At 44.0% G+C, this 23,150-nt stretch overlaps 1 protein-coding gene across 1 annotated transcript in view; it reads left to right on the top strand.

Moving 5' to 3' along the window:
• The window catches only part of LOC144827959 (uncharacterized), a 1,280,260-nt gene that overhangs the window by 506,944 nt on the left and 750,166 nt on the right, over nucleotides 1–23,150 (top strand). Inside the window, exon 9 of the mRNA XM_078686117.1 lies at nucleotides 19,109–19,135. Within this exon, the coding sequence (XP_078542243.1) occupies nucleotides 19,109–19,135 (27 nt within the window). The remainder of the gene's footprint in view (nucleotides 1–19,108; nucleotides 19,136–23,150) is intronic.

Below are 23,150 nucleotides of genomic sequence, written 5' to 3'. Positions count from 1 at the left end.
AAACTTCAAAATGTCAAAAATGAAAGCTCACCAAATCCAGAGAATTAGATAAAGTACACAGAGAAGTAAGTGAAAAATATGTACATCAAGCATTAATACATGTCAATTCTGATTTTAACTCCAAAAGGCGATAGGTAATATGTATCACAAACAATTATAGTTATTCCTGATACAGATTATAACTAATTTATCCACAGTACATTATACTCCACCATGATTTGTTATGACCGGAGGCATATTTATACAGTTATTGAGCATCAGTTAGCATAAACACTCTAATAATGCAAAATATCAATCATGTAGAAAAACATGTAACTCCCTATCCACATTGAGCCCTAGGTCTACAGATCTAAGTTTTATCAACCATTTAGTTTTGGGTTTTTTCAGTGCTAACGTTCTGTTACCACCCCATGCATTTTCATCTGCTATTGCAATTCCATGAAAACTGAGATTTATAATCTCTGTTGTTGCAAGCGTATTGTTGTGATGGACAGCAAGTTTATTGGGAAACCATGTCTTGACCTCTCTTGTCTTTTTTGGAGGAATGTAGGATGGGCACAATATGTTCCTAAGTGTCCTCCCTCTGCTGTATGTGATCTCTGTTTTTTAGCTACATATTGTTCTAATCTGTGATCTAGTTTCAGAAGGTGCCAGTGCTTGTGTAGGTTTTAAAGATTATCATTACTATGTGAGTTGTATTGTGAAATGAGTGCCACATAAGTCGTCTTTTGTTTACTTCTGTTGCCAGGTCGTAAAAGGTTAGTGTGCAATATTTTCCTTATCTTACTTTGTGCATTCTCCAAGGTGATTCTATCATAACCTCTAGTTGTAAAACAAGATTTCAAAAGATCCAACACCTCCTGAAAGATTGTGTCATCCCTACAGTTCCTTCTTAGATGTGTCATCTCCACAAAGGGAATAGCTCTAATCTGTGTAATTGGGTGTGCACTGTCATCGTGTAGCACAGAATTGAATGCAGTGGGTTTGCGATAGAGCTTAGATGCAATCTTATTGTTTTCTATATGCAAAGTGATGGCCAAAAAATCAATCTCCTTCTTATTAAACTGATATGTGAACCCCACATTTTTTATATTGTTATTGAGATGTAAGATGAATTCCTTGAGAGTCTCATCATCTCCACTCCAGATCATAAGGATGTCATCTATAAATCGCCCCCAATAAATGATAGATCCTGTCATGTTCGGCGGACAGCTTCTCCAGATATGGTGCTGTTAAAAAAAAATGCAGATGTTAGCAAAAGAGGGGGTACATTTAGACCCCATGGCATCCCTGGATGAATGTCTAAAACATGTACCATTGTGTAAGAAAAAGTTGTTTTCCAATGTAACATGTGTAAGCTCCAAAATCATTTGGGTATGCTCATATAGATGCTCATATAGAGTGGCATCTCGCTTAGATAGATAGTAAGTTAGGGCCTCCATGCCCTTATCCAACGGGATTTTTTATTCCTCTGACCAAACTAAGTCATCCAGTTTCTTCAATAAGTCCTTGGTATCTAAAATGAATGTTACGCCCTTGTAAAATGAATCCATCAGATTCTCTGGTGGCAACATGGGTACAAAAGTAGATTTAGTCCTAAGTCCACTATCAAAATTAAAATTGGTGGCTATATCCAAATCCTGTAAAATTTCACCAATAGTTGGTGCTGGCCCAGTGCTCTCATCTGATGACAAAATTTGTAGATCTTGAATATCTTTAATTGTTTTGTCACTCTTGGTAACCAAAAAAATAGGAATTGGACACGGTTTCTGATTGGCATCAAAATATTTTTTTAGTTTTAGGCTGCACACAAATTTCAACAAATCGATATGGATCTGAGTAAAATCAGGTTTATCAAAAGAGACTAGCTTAAATATGACCAATATTGTTAGGACTCTGATTAGATTTGTCATGGGCACCTCGTTGGTGAGTTCATGAAGCCCTCACCCACCAACCTGGTTGGTGGCATGCTTCATCATCGGGCCCACCCAGTGACACCTATAAACTACGGGGACTCGGAGGGCCCGATTCACAGAATGAACTTAAGACTCAATCCTAAACTTACTACTATTTTAGTATTCACAGAATGCACTTACTACTTTTGGTATTCACAAAAGTTAGGATTTTGTCTTAAGTTTGTCTTAAGACAAACTTAAGACAGACTTAAGACAAACTTAAGACAAAATACTAACTTCTGTGAATACCAAAAGTAGTAAGTTACTTCTGTGAATGCCAAAAGTAGTAAGTGCATTCTGTGAATACAACAATAGTAGTAAGTTTAGGATTGAGTCTTAAATTCATTCTGTGAATCGGGCCCGGACTAGCTTTCTAGTCCTCTCTCTCTCTCTTGATACGCGCATAAAATCAGGTTTAGACATAGGGCAGAAGCTTAAGCCTTTCCTGAGAACATTTTTTTTCTGCAGTAGCTAGTACACGTTGTGAGAGATTGACAATTGAAAAACATCATCACTTATAACATGGACCATAGTAGTTTTAGACACAGATGTATCTTTAGGTACATCTCCCACTTCAGCACTTAGTTCTTTTGGATGCGTGATGTGAATCACGTCACTCCTTTTTTCTGCCTGGTTTGTGCTTGATCTTTCTTCCCCCTCGTCTGGTTCTTTTGTTCTTGTAGTCTTTTGGTAGAAGCCTGATCTGGTTTCCTTTCTGTACCGTTCTAGTTCTGGTAAAAAAGAGGAGTCTGCATTGGTATTTTCCCCTCCCCCAACAGTCGTTGATGTTTCACCTCGAGCTTCACTTATTTCACTTACTGATACTAGATAGGTCTTATTTACTGGCTGAGGTTGAGGCCACAGGCATTATTTCACTAGGCACATTCTGTACTCCTCTACATTTGAATTCATCAAACTTTTTGGCGAACATGAATATTCTGCCATTTCTGTAGCCATTGTCATCTCTTCTAAATTTTCGCATTTTCTTATCACTGATGTATGTTTGATGTGCACTAAGGACTTCTCTCAAAATCTTAACGTTTTTTTCAGTAGCTTCTTTAAGATTCAATGATTTGATCTCATGTTCTAACTGCTCAATTTCACTCAACAGTTTAGATCTTTTTCTCTCAGCGTGACTTATTAACATATACATCATTCCAAAGGATGAGGATAGAATCAAATTCTCCCATTCACATAATAATTCTGTTTACAAATCCTCAAATGAAGGAAAAATTATTACTCTAATACCTCTTGGTACTTGTTTAATTTCTATGTATTTTTTCAAAATAGTCAAATCCCACCATCGTGACAGCTCTTGTTTGCATGTTCTTTTTAATTTTATGAACAGTTGTTTTAGTCCATACATTTCCTCTACAAATCTCCTAAAACTGCTATTCTATTTAACTCTGTGTACCATTTGTGTAGTTCCTCATGCAGTTTGGGAAAATCTTCAGCAAATGACAGGAGATCTGCCTTTGTCCAAGGGGGTTGAATGTATGCTAGATGCTCTTTGTCATCTCCATTCAGGACTTCTCTCAAAGGCATTATTAATTCATTCTTTGTTAGTACTGGGCATGCAGTCACAGTCTCCAAGCTCTTGGCAACACCTAAAGTTCTTAGTGAAGCCTGTAGGTCTTTCCATTGACGTAATTTGGTCATGGCATCTTCTAAGGTCATATTTATTTTTTAATCTTCTCAGGTCAGTAGGTCTGAGTCTAAAAATCCAAAACTTGTCTTATCCCATTCATAATCTTGTGATAGTAGTGATGTGGGACCTTCACCACTTGTTGCTGCGCTTTTGGTGATCTGGGCGTAGCCACAGCGCACTGAGGGTCAGTCATGCATTAATTTTGTACGTTCTAGTGACAGCACAGCTTCCTGATATTGTCTGCCTCACATCCCAGCACTCAGTTTGCTACGATGCATCATAGTAAATGCAGTGCATAATAACACTTACTTCAGTGACAGGCTTTCGTTTTTCACCCTTGTTGGTGCAGCCAGTGCTGTGTATCTCTATACATGTGTTTCAGGATAGTTGCCCATCTTCAGTAGAGAGCAACACATTCTTTTTGGGGTGCTGGAAATGCTGCCCAAAGTCTTCTCAGGTCTCTGTACCACTTGCTGTGCACAGGTGTATCAACCAGAGCTTGTCAGCTCATTAGCTCAAGTGAGCCTTTTGAAATAGGAGGAGGTTGGGCACACACTGCCTCACATTCCAGCACTCAGTTTGCCCCGATGCAGCATAGTAAATGCAGTGCATGATATCTGAGTTTTGGGATGTGAGGCAGTGTATGCCCACCCTCCTCCTGTTAGAAAAGGCACAGCACTGGCTGTACCAGCAAGGGTTCAAAACTAAAGCTTGTCATCAAAATAAGTATTCCCATGCACTGCATTTACTATGATGCATCGGGGCAAACTGAGTGCTGGGATGTGAGCCAGTGTACGCACACCCTCCTCCTGTTTGAAAAGGCTCCTTCGAGCTAATGAGCTGATGAGCACTGGTTGATGCACCTGCGCCCAGCGAGTGGTACAGAGACCTGACCCTCCGCCTGTGACTGCGCACTTGTCACTGAAAGGCAAGGGGAGGCACCAACAACCTCTAATTAATTTTCCCTCTGAAGTTGCTCTGCCTTTTGTTCCCAAAATTCTAACAGTTCTCGGTGTACTTTACTTTTAACATCGCTGGTGACCCTTTGGTCCCGCAATGCTGTGTTCCATAACCAAAAACAGTCCCACTTTAATGGCCTAATTTTCTTTCCTTTCAGAATTAATTACCTGTCATAAGTAAGACAATATGGTTATATCGTGAGTCTCTGTAAGCGGAATTGCAAGTCATGCCTCTTTGCAGTCAAATTGCTCAATTTTCGTGAATATAATATGCCACTTAAGCCATAGCGGGTAGACACCTGGCGAGCAGGTGAGTCTTTTGGTGGTGTGGGTTTACTGTCGTTCAAGTTATTTTTGCTAAGTGAAGTACTCATGGTGTAGGAGAGAGTCAGCAGTTTCTATTGCCGTTTACAAACTTGCATACACACTTCAGTCAGTGACACAGAAAGTAGTCAGCAGACTCATTTTTGCTGCTCATTCCCAAAGGGCATGGGTATGGTTTTCAAATACGTTCACTCAGTCATACAATGGTCAAACAGCCAGCGGTTCAGCAAGCAACGTGGCATTGCTTTTGCTACAAGTTCACATAATATATTCAGAGGTAGGTAGGAAAGACACAGAGGTAGAGTAGTAATTTCATCCCATTGCTTTCTCTGAGGGCCACCTGGACCCACAGAGGCGCGGCTGGACAAAATTGTAGAATCACATGAAAATGTGAGGCAAAAAACTGATGAACTCTGCACTTACATATGCGTACACATATAACACAAATAGGAATATATAAACAAACACAATGAGGTCTCCTCACACAAGCGCACTATATTGTTACAACTACAATTAAAACTTTCTCTTTGTTGCGCTTAACTCTGGGTTGCCCCACCACCCCTGGGCAACAAATATGAAGAATCTAATCTTAGCGGAAAGGAGGGTGTTCAAATCTATAATTAAATATTTCTTGAATTTTCAATGTCTCTGATTAGGTCTTGTCATAACATAAATCTCAATGTCCAATAACTTCACATGGGAGTCTTGTTTTTCATGTCAATCTTGATGTTTATTTATTCAATCTGATCACTAGTAGTCAACTCGCCCAGCCTATGCGTTTCCTCCAAAGACATCATCAGGGCTCCAGATCACAATAATGCTCAGCAGGCTCATTCCAATCTTCCTTTCAGTTTGGCAGGGTGTAGCAAGTTGTGATAGACTTCTACATCTCATATGTTCTCGATCTTGTTATTTCCACCTTTTAGTCATCAAAACCTCCTCTCCGCCTCACATCTTGTGTCAAAGTATTTAATTCACGCAGTAAATTGTCGATCCGAGCACTCGATGCAGCCAACACGTGTTTCGTCTGGTCAGTAGGACCATTGACTTCCTCAGGGCTCCAAACTTTAGTATCCAGCACCGTATTCCAAACTGTGTTTCGATATCTATTCACGTAACATCCTCCTAGTCTCGATTCAATATACTCCTTGTATTCCAATCCTATCTCTAATCACCACACGTGTACGTGTCGTTTATATTAATTCTCTCGCGTGAGAATTAATATAAACGACACGTACACGTGTGGTGATTAGAGATAGGATTGGAATACAAGGAGTATATTGAAGTCAATGGTCCTACTGACCAGACGAAACACGTGTTGGCTGCATCGTTTCATATGTTGGATTTATGATTTGGAATACAACTGGAACTTATGAATTGTGATACAACTGAAGAAATTGGATATTAAATGGACTGGTGAAAACCGTAAAAGACTTTTGTGATACTGAACGAGTGCTCGGATCGACAATTTACAGCTTATACCCTTGTGGTTATCTTTGGGGTTGTGGTAACCAGCCCCCTCATTCTTTGAGCACCACATTTACTTTGAGTCTAGATTTCACTTGTACCTTTACTGTGCTGAGCGCTCATACTAACTGTTACCACTGAGAATTGTGCTATTTAATTCACGCATTACGCAAGAATATATTTGGAAACCACCTAACTTGCACATGACAAGTCTCTCGTGTTTAAAGTCGGACAGTTTTACAGTTACTTTATGCTCAAATCCAAGCAATAGATGATGACCAATCAAAATGGTCCACATTATCTCTTTGCGTGTCTGGATATATTTCTGAGACCTATAGGGCCTGTTGCTAAGGCAAGCAGGCAGAATGCAGTAACCTGGAAATGTACTCTTTTGTGCAAGCCTTGCAATGCGTTGCAGTACTGAGAGCCTACTGGCAGGCAAAGTGCAAGCTGTCTATCAGCACTGCCACATGAGCTCAACCAATGATTATTCATTTGTCTACAATTTCCATCATCATTGAATTATCACAATGTCAAGTTATACAAACTTAGTTTCCACAATAGGAACCCATGTTAAGAGATTTTCGGCCTAAAATGTTCTGTGTTGAACTGATGTCTGTATGAAGAAAAGAGAATTAAACTGCAAAGTATAACAAGTCTTACCCTGTATTGTAATAATCCTATGTGTGGTATCTAGGCATACCACCCCCAGTACTCACAGTTATCCAAAAGTAACTAGAACAAATTCTGAAAGTAATTACTGGGTAATTCAAACTGCAACTTAAAGGGATACAAACCTGTAACAACTACAAATCCATCCTCAACTGCATTTTCAATTGAAAGTATATCTTACCTACCTGTATCAAGTCATGCTTGTTTCTAGAAATAAAATACAAGCATACCTTTTTATACTTACCCAAGTTTGGTCTGAATTCTATCTCTGAGTGTGTTCCATCAGTTTTGATTGAGTGAACAAAATAAATGCTAAACACACCCTATGGATAAGCCTAACTGCTCGCCCGCACTAATACAAAGAGAGCTATTAGTACTTGCTTTATTTAGCCTCTGCTATACGTTTGGGGACTTTGTGGATTCTGTGCACACTATACTTTACTTTGGTATAGTATAGAAAGAGCCACCTTCCTACATCCATTGTACCAATTCCATTGGTGTCAAGACTGGTTTCTATGAGGGTGATGATTACCCCGACAGGACAAGCCACTACACCATCACATCACCAACCTTCTATGGAGATTACCCTCTCTCTTCTGTATTAGGAATGGTGGAGACATTGCAACGGCTAGCTTCACCAAAACCAATTTAATCACTGGCCCCAGCTTCAGAAAAGTCACAGAAGAAACATTTTAAACCCCAGCCACTGTAAAATTGACCGTTCTACATCTTCTCAAGAAGCCTGCCCAACAAGATCCTTTATTTTTATGCCAGCAACCTGAACAGGTTTCTAGCCTCTACCAAACTGAACAGGTTTCTAGCCTCTACAGAGCACAAGAAACATCCATTGGCACCAGAGACAAAAGGATGGATGCTGGGTGTAGAAAAGTCTGATCCTCAAATTGACTAGTGATTATGCTACTCTTGGCAGGTGTCTGGACTCAGTTCAGAGGGACATGGGGCTAACAGGCCTTACTGGGCCAAACCAAGAGGATTAAGGTCTTTTACTCCTGATTTTCCAAGAACCTTCCTATTATGGATCCTGAGCAGCTGGGCAAGTACCCCTTCAGCACTTGACTCTCAGTGGTAGGGCATGTCGAGCAGTCCAAGGCTTCTCAGGTGGAGGGTAAACACTGGGGGGTGGACACAGGTCCACAGCTCAAAAGATGATAAGATGATCATCAGCAGCAATAAATGATTGTACAGTCAAATACTTGCTTTTATATAAAAAAAGGAGTATTTATATACCAACACAAAGTAAGATATGACATTCTCAAACAAAACACACATTCCCCTGAGATCAGGGTTCTAGTGTTTTGTAGATGGGTTCCTGAGTAACAGTCTCCTGTCGATAGCAGCAGTGACTTATTCCCCTTTCACTGTAGGCATCATTTGGGTTAAGTCCAATAGTAGTCCAAGTCTCAGGAGTCCCCCTCGAAGTCTTTATTTAATGTAAAAAGTGGTCCAGTGCCGAGCACTATATGGCAGGCAAATTCCGCCAGGGCCACCCGGCCTGTAAATCAGTCCTAACTACTAAGGTGTCTTTGGTCCGCTCCACATTCTTTGTTGGCGTCATGTCGCCGGGATGACATTGTGACAGCTACTGAGACACACCCTCTCGTGCTGACTTCAGTTCTTTCTTTTTCAGCGCCAGCCTGCGCAGATCCAGGAAGAGCGGTACCTCGAGTCACTTTTTCACTGACTTTTTTCTTGACTTTGTCGACTTCTTTTTCGAGTTTTCCACTCCTGATGGATGAGGGATGCCCTGCTTCAAGGAATGCGGTTCCTGTAATTAACTGATATCGGTGATGGATCCGCACCGCATGTGCCTCCTATGCCTGGTGCGCGACCACGACCCCAAGTCATGCTCCGACTGCTGTTCGATGGTGCCGAAAGCTTTGCAGGAACAGTCCCGAAAGCTGCTGGAGTGCCGGCAGTCTACTCTGTGCTGTTCGATGTCCCGGTTGCGAGGGAGGTCGAGGGACTGGTCGCGGAGCCACCAACATTCGTCCAAGTCATCGAAGTCTTCGCTCTCGGGGTCAGGTAAGTCGAAGCTTAAGAAGAAGTTGAAAAAGCTTAGTCGCTCTTTGACTTCTCCTTGTCGGTCAGCTGACCCGATGAGGGATGCGAGTGGTGCCCCTCCTGTGGCTCCTCCTGCAGAACCCGAAGAGTCAACTCTGCTTTTCTCTCCGTTCCCGGGACTCGGAGCGACTCCCGCCCAGCTCCCTACATTCTACGAGGCAGTGAATGCCATCTTTGGGCAGCCCGAACCTGCTAGCACACCTTTGGGTCCCATGGACTCGGTTGGGGGCCTTGGCCTTCTCCATCAACAGCTACGGCCCGGTGCCGCCGGCCCCCCTTGGATCCAGGACTGGATCTGGATCAGCGCCAGTTGACCTGATTATACCTGCATCGGTGCTGCTTCCTCCGGCACCAATACCGCATTCAACGCCGGTCGGCCCCCTGGCCGGCGTCAAACTCCATCCCGATGTGGACCCAGAGCCGGACCAGAGTCGAGAGGGGTTTTTGTGCCCCAGTTCACTTCTGGGTTCCCTTTTCAACCTGAATGGTACCCAGAGGATGAGGAGAAGGACTGGGAGGGGTCATATGACCCTCTGACCGACCAAGTTAGATGAACAGGACTGGAGAGAGGAACTGGTCGATGCCAGTGGTCTTGACTCTCGACACCTCTCCTGACCTTGGCATGTTGTCTCCTCCTACCGTGGCTACAGAGCAGGGTTCGTCGTACGCAGTGGTGTTGCGTAGGGCAGCAGAGGCTGTCAAACATGAGCTTCCTACGGTGGTGGTCAGAACTAACCTCCTGATGGAGGTGCTTCATGTGACTGCGGGCCCATTGGAGCCCCTATTGCCATTTAATGAGGCTTTCACCGAAGTCCTTTTGGGCACGTGGGCCAGACCCAAAACGGGGGCTCCAATGGACAGGATGATTGCTCGACGCCACCGGCCTGCTCCGGGTGACCCCACTTTCCTCTCCCAACACCCCACCCCGGAGAGCTTGGCGGTCCAAACCTCCACTTCCAAAAGCGCATTCCCTACCACTCCACCAGAAAGGGAATCCAAGAAACTGGACCATCTTGGGAAGAAGATTTTCTCTTCCGCCAGCATAGGACTGCGGTCGGTAAACACTGCATGTCTCTTGGGCCGTTATTCCTACTCTGTGTGGGATACAGTTGCACAGGTGCTGCCTCAGTGTCTGGAGGAGGCCCGGATAGTGCTCTCCCAAGCTGTATCCGCCGGAAGGGATGCAGTGAAGTTTATCATCCGTTATGGGCTGGACACCGCCGACTCTCTGGGCAGGACCATTTCATCGTCAGTAGCACTTCATCGCTACGCCTGGATGAGATCGACTGGCTTTTCGGGGGATGTCCAGAACACCTTAATGGACATGCCCTTTGATGGCCATCGCCTTTTTGGTGACAAAGCAGACAACGCTCTAGAGCGTTTCAAGGACTCACAGGCTACGGCCAAGTCCTTGGGCCTCTCCACCTGCCCTGAGCAGTCTGCTTTATGCCCTTTTCGTGGCTACAGAAGGGGTACCCTGATACGTCCCACCCAGAACCACAGGTCGCAGCAAGTTACCCAACCTTTGCACTGTCGGGGATGTGGGATCAACCATCATGGTTCTGAGGGTCAGCGGGCGGGCCAGTCCACCAACGCCCCTCTGCAGCAGCCTCCAAACCTTCCTGGTCCAACATTTCAGGCCCATCAAATGGCAGAGGGCGGCAGGATTTGCCATCACCTCCCCCACTGGTGCACCATCACGTCGGACAGGTGGGTTTTGCATATAGTCCGAAGGGGCTACTCCCTACCCTTCGAGGCTACCCTCCAGCCATGCCACGGCAATACCACCGCATGTAAGAGGATCACTTGGTCCTTCTCCAGCAAGAAGTTACTTCTCTTTTGGCCAAGGGAGCCATTAAGCACATTCTGTCCCAGAAGTAGGTTGTGGTTGTTATACCCACTACTTTATGGTCCCTAAGAAGGACAAGGGCCTGCATCCTATCTTGAATCTTAGGAACATCAACCGCTTCCTCCAGGAGGAGAATTTCAAGATGTTGACGCTTGCTCAGGTCTTGTCTGCCCGCGAACCGGAAGACTGGATGGTACCATTGGACTTCTGGACGCTTAATTTCACATCCCTGTCCTGCTGGCGCACCGGCGTTACCTGCGGTTCACGGTTGACCACGAGCATTTTCAATTTACCGTGCTCCCCTTTGGCCGTACCAGCACCCCTAGGGTGTTCACGAAAGTGATGGTGGTGGTTGCAGCTCCTCTGCACAGATCAGGGATTTCAGTCTTCCCCTATCTCGACGACTGGCTGTTGAAGGCGGGCTGGCCCCAGGCAGTCGTCTCCCACCTCCAGACTACGGTCGACCTCCTGCATTCACTGGGGTTCTCCATCAATGTGCCAAAGTCACACCTGATTCCCTCTCAGAAGCTCCTCTTCATTGGAGCACTTCTAGACATGACGCGGTTTCGGGTCTATCCTCCCGAACAGCGAGTCCGGGATATTCAGGCTATGATTCCGATCTTTCAGCCTCTATCCTCCCGGGTTTCAGTCAGAATGACCCTGAGGCTGCTGAGCCTCATGGCCTCCTACATCCTGTTGGTCGATCATTTCAGGTGGCATATGCGGGCTCTGCAGTGGGACCTGAAGTTCCAGTGGGGGCAGCATCAGGGGAATCTGTCCGATTGTATTCAGAATTCGGAAGGCACTGCACGACAATTGCAGTGGTGGCTCACGAGCCGGGATTGGGTCAACAGCAGATCCCTCTCCCTTCCCCAACCAGACCACACAGTGGTGATGGACGCGTACCTTCTGGAATGGGGCGGCCACATGGGAGAGGCAGAGATCAGAGACCTCTGGTCTCCAGCATAGTCCAAGCTCCACATCAACCTTCTGGAGCTTTGGGCGATTCATCTTGCACTCAAAGCATTCCTTCCCTCTGTCTGGGGAAGAATAGTGCAGGTGTTCACAGACAACACCACCGCCATGTGGTACTGCAACAAACAGGGCGGGTGGGGTCATTGACCTTATGTCAGGAGGGTCTCCGCCTCTGGGCATGGCTGGAACATCAGGGCATATCCCAGGTGGTTCAACACCTGGCAGGTACACTGAACACCAGGGCCCACAAACTCAGCTGATGGTGCATGAAGGCTGCCAGGTATTTTGCTCGTCACGTTTGCATCGAACAAATTCAGATTTTAAAATCACAATGTAAATCGTCTTCATTTTGCCTTCTGAAGTACACTCCGTGGTCTCATTATACGCTTCAGTATTTATCTATACATTGGAACCAACATTCATATGCTGGATGAATTATAGATTTGAATTGTGATGTTTCACTAATGCGCATCCTCTTGAATATTGTCCGAAATCATTATTTGGATACCTTGGACACCGTATATTTGCTGTCCCTATATTCTTCAACTTACTTGACCTTTAGCCCTGAAGAAGTTCCTTTGCCAATAAGGAATGACACGCGTTGGCTGTTTGCCATTTTTAACAATTTCAGTAATAAAGAAGAACAATGGAACTTATTTGTTGGCTTTGATTTACTTTGGCTGAGTGTAGCTTCCTCATTTGTGAATTTAACATGATGGATTACGAATTGCGTCTTCATTCAGAGGTGGAGCAAGGTCTCTTTCGACAGTGGGGAGAACCTTGGTTAGATCTATTTGCCACCGAAGAGAACGCGCAATGTCAGCAATTCTATGCGTTGAAATTTCCAATGCGGCACTCAGTAGGCGACTATTTTCATTGTGAGTGGAGTTGCGGTCTGTTGTACGCCTTTCCACCTGCACCACTTCTGCTCAGAGTGCTGAAGAAGATCAGGCGAGACTGGGCCCAAGTCATTCTTGTGGCTCCGGCCGGATTGGACCCGAAGAGTCTGGCATCCCGAACTGCTCATCAGGGCCATCAATCCTCCGACCCGTCTGCCTCTTTGGGAGGATCTTCTGTCGCAGCAGCAGGGGAGGGTTCTCCACCCGAACTTGTCCAGCCTCCACCTGCTTGCATGGAGATTGAGCAGCCGCAGTTGACGTCATTCGTCCTGCTTCCAGAAGTCTGCAATGTCATTCTGGAAGCCAGGCGTCCCTCCACTAAGACGGTATACACCTGCTGGTGGAACACATTTGTGGCATGGTGTACAGTAAAGGTTGTGGGTAATCTCTCTGCCACTCTTTCTGAAGTTCTTTTGTTCATTCTTTCTTTGGCCCAGCAGGGCTCTGCTCTGTGCATTATCGAGGGCTATCTCTCTGGACTCTAAAAACTGCTTTCCTGGTGGCCATTACTTCTGCCAGACGGGTGAGTGAGCTCCAGATGCTTTCTTCTAAGCCTCCTTTTCTATCTGTGCATCCGTACAAAGTTGTCCTCAGGAGTCGTCCATCCTTTCTACCCAAGGTAGTCACTGCCTCCCACATCGGGCAGACCATCACCTTACCCACCTTCTTTCCCCCTCCACATCCTTCGAAGGAGGAAGAGAGGTTCCACTGTCTGGACCCAAAACGTGTGCTTTCCTTTTATTTGGATCGCACCAGCTCTTTGTTGGGTACGTGGGCGCCAAGAAAGGTCGGGTCGTACACAAACAAACAATCTCCAGATGGGTTGTTTTGTTTAGCAAAGCCTGCTATTCTTTGGCAAAGAAGGAGCCTCCAGTGGGGCTGCGAGCGCATTCCACCAGGGCGACTGCGGCCCCCACTGCTCTAGAACGAGGCGTTCCTCTGCATGACATCTGTCAGGCAGCTACGTGGGCTTTGTTGCACTTTTACGAAGCACTACTGTCTTGACAGTCAAGTCCGGAGAAATGGCTTCTTAGACCGTTCTGTTTTCCAGGACTTTCTGGTGTGATCTTGGTTCGCAGACACATCTCCGGGGTTGGTATTGCTGGGGTATCTATTCTAAGGTAAGGAATCTATACTAATGTGTTTCTTTCAGATGAACAAGTTACTTACCTTCGGTAATGATATATCTGTAAGACACATTATTTAGTTATAGATTCCTTACCGCCCCACCCATCCCTCCCTTTCTGCGAACTAATTTCTAGGGTTAAGGTTATCCTTTCATGGCCCTAGTTTTGTGCACCAGTGGTCAGTGTCTTGCATGGCTCCTCGTTTCTGGCGCGGAAAGTCATTTATAGAACTGATGTCAGCACACGAGGGCTGCATCTAAGTAGATGCCGCAATGTCATCCCAGTGACACGACGCCAACAACGAACACTGATCCGACTGACACCACCTTCAGACGCGCAGAGGTACTGCTGATGAAAAACTTTCCAGATCCAGTCTGACGCCTGGGGGTAATTCTAAGGTAAGGAATCTATGACTAACTAATGTTTCTTACAGATATATCGTTACCGAAGGTAAGTAACTTGTTCGATTGAAGTCTCCAAGCATACTCCCTTCACTGGTGCTGAAATTGCAGGGAATGCCTCCAGTAAGTTGCTCCCTAGTCACCCAGAAGAGGGAGTGGTTGCGTGTGTTCTACTTCCTCATACATGGTCCTGTGGAGGCTCCGACCAGGGGGTTCTTGGTACTGGCCTGATGCTTGTACGTTTGTTTGGATTCTCCCAATGCTTGGGCAGGGTTCTGGTGCTGGTCCTCCGTCAGGGTTTGGGGCCACACAGGTCACCATGGTGCCCTACTCCTCCTCCCTGAGACAACCTCAACCAGACCACACTTCTTGCCTTGTCCCCCCGGTGTACAAGGTCTCCCTCCTCATACTGCACACAGGCAATGACCTGCTTGGCACTGCAGCAATCTTCTTGGTGGCCCCACCCGTCATACAGGCTTGCCTAGTTTAACCTACATGCGGGATATAACCTGATTGGTGCAGCATCCATCTTCTCACACCTCACTACATGGATCCAATTGCCTGGCTCCTCCTCTAGACCAACCTCCCTCTAATGCTCACAGTCATACTAGTCAGGACAGGCAGGCAGGCACTGGTCCTCCAGGCTCAAGCGACATATGTTCTTGGATTCCCATAGTGAGATCCCATTACTCAGCTGTGAGACATGCAGGCCTTGACCCCCAGTACTGGTCACAGACAGATGTTTCCAGAGCTTCTCCTTCTCGCACAGTCTGACTGGCTTCTTTACTGCTGACAGTTTTTGGGGGCCACAAGCTCTCCTTCCTAGAGTCCATATTCAGAAATCAAATATGATGTAGAGTCTGAGTCTTTGAAGTTTATGTTGGGAACCTGCTTCCCTTAGAAGTGCATTCTCCTCTACCCTGCCCTTCCTTCATAAAGCAGTCTGTCACCGCAAAAGCAACTGTAAATCTGATAGCCTCACAACACAGCCAATGTGAGCGACTGGATGGTCACACCTTGATGTCAGCCATAGTGATTTATCTTCCCAAAGGCAAGCCCAGGGCCTCATCCCTGCTCCTCATTTTTCTCTTATGAACCCCTATCTCCTTCCCGAGAGTTGCCCAGCCCCTTCTCAGTGGCCTCTCTAAATAAATGAGTTCCCTTGAAGTATACTTAAGAGCCTGACTCTCCCTTTCTCCAGTGTGTCCCATAAAGCTCACAGGAATGCAACAATACACAAATCTGAATGGGAGGATTCCGATACCTTCTATTGTTCATCCGATGAGCCCTTGGCCCGGCAAAATGGAACCCAGAATCTTCCATGTATTGTTCTATTCCCAGGCACCCATACATCCAGCACATGCATATAACACCCACTTACTGTGCAGCACTAATGCCCAAACCAATATAGCAAAGTGTGAGTTAACCTCATAGCAGCAGAACTTCAAGTGAGTGAGCATGTAGACCTCACCCCAGGTAAAGATATAAAAATGGGCCTGTTCATTTCTATTTATAACTACACACTTGTGCTGCTTATCCCCGGGCAAAGGCGGTAGTCTTTAACACTGTGAGGGTACCACCTTGGACGCTCCTCCCTGTTCCAAACGACCACAGCCCATGAGGCAGGCCTATGTTATGACGTACACACATGATCCCTGTTTGCCCACTTCCTCAAGCTAAAGGCAGTGCATGTATCTTTTAGGCCTTTCACCCAACTTTATCCACAAACAGTTCTAGTACAGATGGACAATACAACCACCATGTACTATTTAAAAATGCAGGAAGGAAGACATTTCTATATGCTTTTCCTCCACTGCACTGAAAACGACAATTCTAACGATCCCACTTTACCATAATTCTGATAAATCTGGTTTGGCCGAGACAATTGTGATTTCCAGAACTTTGAACCTCACAAGAAACTGCCATTCAACCACAATGTAATGTTCAGGATGGGAGTGAAAATACTTCATATCCATTTAAAATCTTTGAATTTGGCGGCTTGGGTCTTGAAGTCATACAACATGGACACCTAGATTTACCACAAGACTATATACCAATTTCCAAGGAAGTGTGCCTAAGGAAGGTGAGAACTACAAGAAAAAAAGTCAAAAAGAAAGGGATGGAGAAAGAAGAAAAATACAAATAAAAAAGAAGTGAAATAAAGAAAAAGGAGCGACAAAGATGGAAATGATGGAAGAAAAAGAAGCAGGGTAGACATTTTGAGGGAAATATGGAAGAGAAAGGAAAGAAGGAAGGGAGGAGTGTAGAAAGGAAGGAAGAAAAGAAGAAAGGGTTGAAGGAAAGGATGTAGGAAAGAAGGGAAAGGAGTAAGGATGTATAAAAGGAAGAAACAAAAACAAATTAGATGGGAAAAGAAAAATGAAAGCAGAGGAAAGAATAGGAAATGGAGCTAAAATGATAGGGAGCAGAAAGTGAGCTGAAAGGAGAAAAAAGCTGAAAAAATAAAGAAATAGGAAGGAAAAAAATAAGAAAGAATCAGAACCAAGAAAGGAAGAAAAGCACAACAATAAAAAAGAAAGACAAAACAGCTGAAAATTTGAACAAAGGCAGAGAAACAGAAGAAAAGACATGCGAATGAAAGTAAAAGAAGATAATGAGAAGAAGCTAAAGAAGAGAGAAATGGAGCGTAGAAAGAAACATGATTAAAAAGGCAAAGAATACACAAAGAAAGAAGGAATGAGAAAGAGTAAAGAAGAAAGTTGAAACAGAAAAAAAGATGAATGAAAGATATGCGGAAGTGGTAGAGGAAAAAAAGGAGAAGAAAGATGCAAAGTAGAGAAAGAAAAACACCAGCAAAAAAAGATAAAGTAAGAAAAGACAGAAAAAGAGAAAGGCAAAGCAGAAATAAAGAAGAGTAATTGGAAAGGAGTAGAGAATTAAAGACATGGGATGAAAGAAGAGAAAATGAGAGAAAGCAAGTAAAAATCAACAATCAAAGAAAAGTAAGACAGCAAAAAGATAGAAAGAAAAAGGGAAAGGAAAGGCGGAGAGAAAGGAAAAAAGAAAGAAGCTGGGAACGAAAACAAAGAAAGACTTTACAGAAGTGAAAGTCCTGCACTGTGATCTTCCCTGGCATCACGAAATGATCAATCTTTTAAAGTGCTTGCTTAGCAAAACAGAAGCTGCATATCAAACCAGCTGACAGCTTGGTATGCGAGAGATATACTAATGCAGGCTGTGATTTATTAGGTCAATCGACCTGTTGGAGACTCTAGTAAAGATAATCAGGTGTTTGTTAAGTTTGCTGGTGCCAAAAATGGAAATGCAGTCCAGAATCAAACATTCTCCTGATGAATTATCCTCTACTTTAAGCAATGCTGCACATTGGTCAAAAGGGATCTTCTTGAAAACCTTATAGCTTCTTACCCTAGGGCATACGCCACAACTACTGCCCTAGATCAGGGCATTCCAGAATAACGCATCTGACAAGCAGCCATGTAAGCATCGGCCCATACTATTAGCGACACTACTGCATTGATTCACAATTCCTTAGGGAGGGGAATATTGTCCTCTCTTTTCCCTAGAGCCCTTGTAAAACCCACTCTTTAGACCTACCTCCTAGGAAGGGCCATTTCCCTGGCTTTGGTTTCGCAAAGAGGGAAATCTGTGGTTAGAAGTATCCAGCAGATTAAGTTACTTACCTTCAAGGTTACTCTACCTGCAAATTCCTCACCACTCTCCAGCCTCCCCTTTATGCGGCACAGATTTTCAGGATTTAATAAGGGTCTTTGTTAGACTATTAAACTTGTCTGCTATTTTTCATGTCTTTGGCATGTAAAGAAATTATGATTTACCCGATGTCTACTTGCTGCGATGGCACTTTTATGCGGCTCTGTCTTGTCATGTCCGGAGGTGGGTTGAAGTTGCAACATAGGCCAATGGCTCCACCTCTTTCAATTGCATGAGTTTCATGATCCAGTTTAGTGCGTAGGGAGATTCACAAGGTGAGGAATCACTAAGGGCCCGATTACAAGTTTGGCAGAGCCACGCCTGGTCTGCTCCGCTGCCGCACCACCAACCCATGGTGAGGCCGCCTGCCAGCTTAAAAGTTTCCTCCTGTCTGATGGCTTTTTTATGGCATTCCCACAGCGGTGCCTCTAAAAACAAACACCGCAATGGAAACACACCAAAGAATTCCTGCAGGCCATGGATTGAAATGTCCATGCCGTGCAGGAACTGATGTGAATGCACACAGGGGAGTACATATTGTGCCTCCCAGTGTGCATCTTTGTTTCCTCTGTGCCAGGGTTTTCATGTAGGAGCAACCAACCGCCAGGAAAGGAAACTCCTAATATGCTTGGCGGGGCCGCGTCGGTGGCACCAACCATATTAATGCCCTACACTGCTGCAACACCGCCGGGGAATGGTGGTTCCCTGGCAGCTGCGGCGGGCTGTTTCTATCCCACCGCCCAACTTATAATAGGGCGGTGGAGAGACCACCATCGCCACAAACCTGGTGGTCCTCGGATCGTCAGACTCGTAATCAGCTAAGTAACGAATCTTCAGTTAGAATATCCACCAGAAATAGCCTTATGGGAAGTAAGTAACGCATTGTTTGTTGCTTTAAATCCATTGATTCCTAGGCCATGAAAGTTTATTAAATGGGGCTGAAACAGTCTTCTGGACAACGGCTAGGATTTGTGTTGCATTTAAGAAAATGTTTGCAGAAGGAAATATTTTGTTTGAAATATGCAGTATCACTTTTAAACGTGTTATTTACTCTCTACAGGTTCCCCCAAGAAAAGTACGAAAACAGGTAAGTCACTGGCCTGTTTAAATATTGGTTCCGGTAGCCTACAGTATGATATGTGCACTCTTGATTAGTGGAAATTATTTATATTCTTATTTTCCACGTGTATTCTAAAGAAAAGGGTTTTGTGAGAACGTGTGATGCCGTACTTGAGACTGTTGGGTTAGAGTAGAGAGTACAGCAATACTGGGAGGAAACGATTACGTCCAATATTCTACAGTGCATGTTATTCAAAACTGTTGAACCATGTCCTCTTTTGTTGTAAAGAGTTCCAACTCTAAAGTACACTGCACTGTTGGAAATGTAATTTGATGAAACGTGTTCTTTTCGGTGCCATTGGGTTCTCTCTGTTATTAATAAAGTGTAGAAACTCTCTGTCCATGTGCGGGATCCAGGAACATACCTTTTCCCGAAAATATGTTTTCCAATTAACTAAAGAAATAGAAAAACAATGCCTGACAACATTCACTGTTTTAATTGAACTAATTCCCTGATTATAAAGGATACTCGTATAATACCCCACTTGTGGAAGAACTCACAAAATAAAGCAGAAATTGTGCCCCAGACATGGGATTTTGCTCTCTGCAGCACACATATACTTTGCACTCCATGAAGTACAAATTGAAGCTTGTAAGGTGTGAGCTGGTCTGTTCTGCTCTGCTCTGCTCTGCTTGCTGTAGCTTTTGTACAAGAACATTTTGTGTTGTTTCTGGTGCCCTTCATTTTATGGTAGCTGTCTTGCTTGTTCTCGCTGGAGCTTCAAATACTACTTTTCATGCTCCTGCTGAAAGTGTTGTATCAAAAGAGTTTAGTGCCTCGGCTCCCTGCTTACTTTTTTGGTTTTACCAGTGAGGTCAAGGTGCTCAGAACTCTACTTACCCTGAGGCCGCCCTAGTACAGAATTGTATTGCATGTCTTGGGTGCTGGGAGTCTCCTCTGAGTTCTGGTGAGTTTCCCTATTGCCGTTCCCAGTGTCGCGTTGTGGTCACAAATAGACCTGGGCACCTCTTAAAAAAGTGGCCCACATTCCCGGATTTCACCCATGTACCCATGTATAAAACAGCATTTGGCTAGTCTGATTGGGCTCCTTTTTAGAGAAATGTTTGATAAATTACATATTTTAAAGCTCCTAGAGCCAGAAACATTGGTGAAAGCTAGAAACTCTACCTTTTGCAAGTGAGGCCACAACTCACAATGTGGCTGGCTATGTTTGCCACCTGTCCATTTTTTAACCAGAGTTACTGGTAATTTCATGTTCTGATCGTAGGGAAATGATGAAAATCTTCTAATGCTGGCATTTTCTCTCCTCTGATCAATATGTACTTTAAAAAATAAACATACGATGAACAAAGTTTAAAATGTGGTCTAATTCTGCTTTAATGATCCATGACAGATAGTTAAAATAAAAACTAAACAAAGGCAGAAAACCCATGTCAAGAAGGACATATTTATTATTGTATAAAGAATCCTCTTTTATTATTATTCCAGCCATTGCAGACTCTTAAAACATGAGCAAACAGCAGGTTATTTTTTATTGTAGTTTAAGCGTGAACTCAGGCCAAGGGCAGCGATTTTATGAGCACCAGTTACATTACAGAAGATCAAATTAATTTTTATTTTAGGCACTGCTATTAGCCAAGCAAGGAATATCCATTTGTTGTGGTGGGAAAGGTTCCCAAACAAAAAAGTATGGCTATGGGATCAAATTTGCGGTCAGGGAGAAGAAGGGAGTAAAGTATACAAACACAACAAAAGTCTCCCTCAAGACCTAAATTCTACAATAGAGTTAATCCACCTATATGCAGTGAGCACTCCCACCAAATTATTGACCCACTAAACAAAATATTCCAACAATAATAAAAATACTTTTCTTTTATCAAAAATATTTTCATTGATTATACATGTTTTTAAATACTTGTTTTCATTTTCAACATAGATTCTAAACTCATAAATAAGCACAACACAATAAATACAACTAAATCAAATAGACCAAGGTAGAGAGAAACAATACAACTTCACAACAACCATTCAGACCTTACTCACACACATCCAGACAAGCCTTCACATTAAAAAAAATATATGGGGGACTCAACAACAGAATATCAACGTAGTTGAAAGGACCAAAGACAAGAACTGCAAAAAAGCAGGATGATCTCAGGGCAGTAGTCGACGCGTTTCGGTGGCTGGAAGATGATATGCCACCTTCATCAGGACCTGCCAGATATATTGCCCTCACCAGTGCCACTCCACTCGGGGAAGAAAGTACCACCAGAAGGACAGTTCACAATGTCCTATATAACAGTACAGACTGCTGTATCTAAGTATATTGTCTGAGGGTCAGACGCTTCTCAACCAATTGACCACAAGCACCGCTCTCAAAATCTGGAGGCGATCCAGCACTATGTGTCGTCGCTCAGAGTTTTTTAGTAGCTACTCCAAAGGGTTCTACTCCTGGAAAAAGTCTTTAAAGGGAATATATACAACGTCCGTCCATCAATATGCAGAGATTCTCGTGCGTAGGACACCAATATTCACAAAAAGCCTAAGTAGTGCAAGACGCCTAGATTGCCTGCAAGTCGTCCAACGGACCTCCTGCTTCTGAATTCATAAATTATCTGAGCTTCAATCTACAGTGTACTTTCACCTACGCCGGCAACCCGCATCACTGACGGCACGTCTAATCTTCAGGGCAACCCCATCGGAAAAACCGTAGGTGTAAGTGTACTGTAGATTGAAATGAAATAAAATAAATATATTTTTATTATTGTTGGAATATGCTCACTACATATAGGCGTACTAAATCCATTGTAGAATAATTTAGGTCTTGAGGGAGACTTTTGTTGTGTTTGCTGAACTACCTGAAGCCTCAAGGCCAAAAGATTTTTGGGCCCCTTACGTAACATACCTGTTAAGTGCAAACGCAGATGCAACTGAATAATATACAAACTCTTGGCAGTTGGGACTCAGACAGCATTGCTAAATAACTTATGCCAGAAGAAGTTTAAGGTAAAGGTGGAATAATGCTCAACCAATGTTGTGTCTTAATCGGAAGGTGAATAGTTATGTACATTGTTGTTGTTTTCTGTAAAACAGACATGAGGTAAAATAGCTGACACAATCAGTATATATATATATGCCCAACAATGCAAAAAACACTGTAATGTGCACTGAACTCTACATTACAGCCCAGTAATGTTATATATTCAGTGACCCTCCCTTGGCACAGTTTATCGTCAATATAGGCAGGTTGACCTTTCAGTAGTAATCTGGTTGTTCTCCCCTATCTTTCATGCCTATCATCCAACCCTAGGGGCCTCCTTCTTAATGGTTTCATGTGCCGAAACACACATGCCCTTTGGGACATGGCCATCATGATTTGTCCAATAGTCCCAGATGTCGTTTGGGCTTCTCTGATTCAGACCATACATGATGGCTAGGACACTGCCAAGTATGTTATCTGTCCTAGTATGGTTACTGCTGATAGCATTGCTGGTATGCTTGGCACCAGTGTGGGCCTTCAAAGACATGCCTGGATGAGGTGCATTGATTCTGTGGAGATATACAGCTATGATAATTGATATGCTCTTTACTGGGTCTTGCCTCTTTAAAGAGAAGGTGGACTCTGCTTTGAAATTCTTTGCAGCTTCCACTGAGGCAACCGCATTGTGTATCGGCACCTGGTACCCTCTCTACCCCTTCAGGCCGCCCAATAGAGGCCCTGACTAAAGCCGCCATCGGCACCACCTATGTGGCCCTGTGCACTGGTGCTATCCCAGCTCCACAATTGCCCCACAAATAGGCACCAATTTTCAGGCTTGTATCATACCGTCCTGATAATGATCCTAGTATTTTGTTAATTTATCGAAACGTTATCGTTGTTGAACAGCTGGCACATTAATCGACTGTGATAAAACAAGTGCCACGGCTGTCACCTCTAAGCTTGTTCATACTAATTGAATGAATGAATGAATAAAATGTATAATGCGCAAACAATAACCTGAAGGCATCATGGCGCCTAACA

The sequence above is a fragment of the Lissotriton helveticus genome, chromosome 4_1 (assembly GCF_964261635.1).
Source record: "Lissotriton helveticus chromosome 4_1, aLisHel1.1, whole genome shotgun sequence".
Classification (NCBI taxonomy): domain Eukaryota; kingdom Metazoa; phylum Chordata; class Amphibia; order Caudata; family Salamandridae; genus Lissotriton; species Lissotriton helveticus.
Note: the sequence above shows the minus strand (reverse complement) of the source record. Positions and strands in the feature narration are given on the sequence as shown.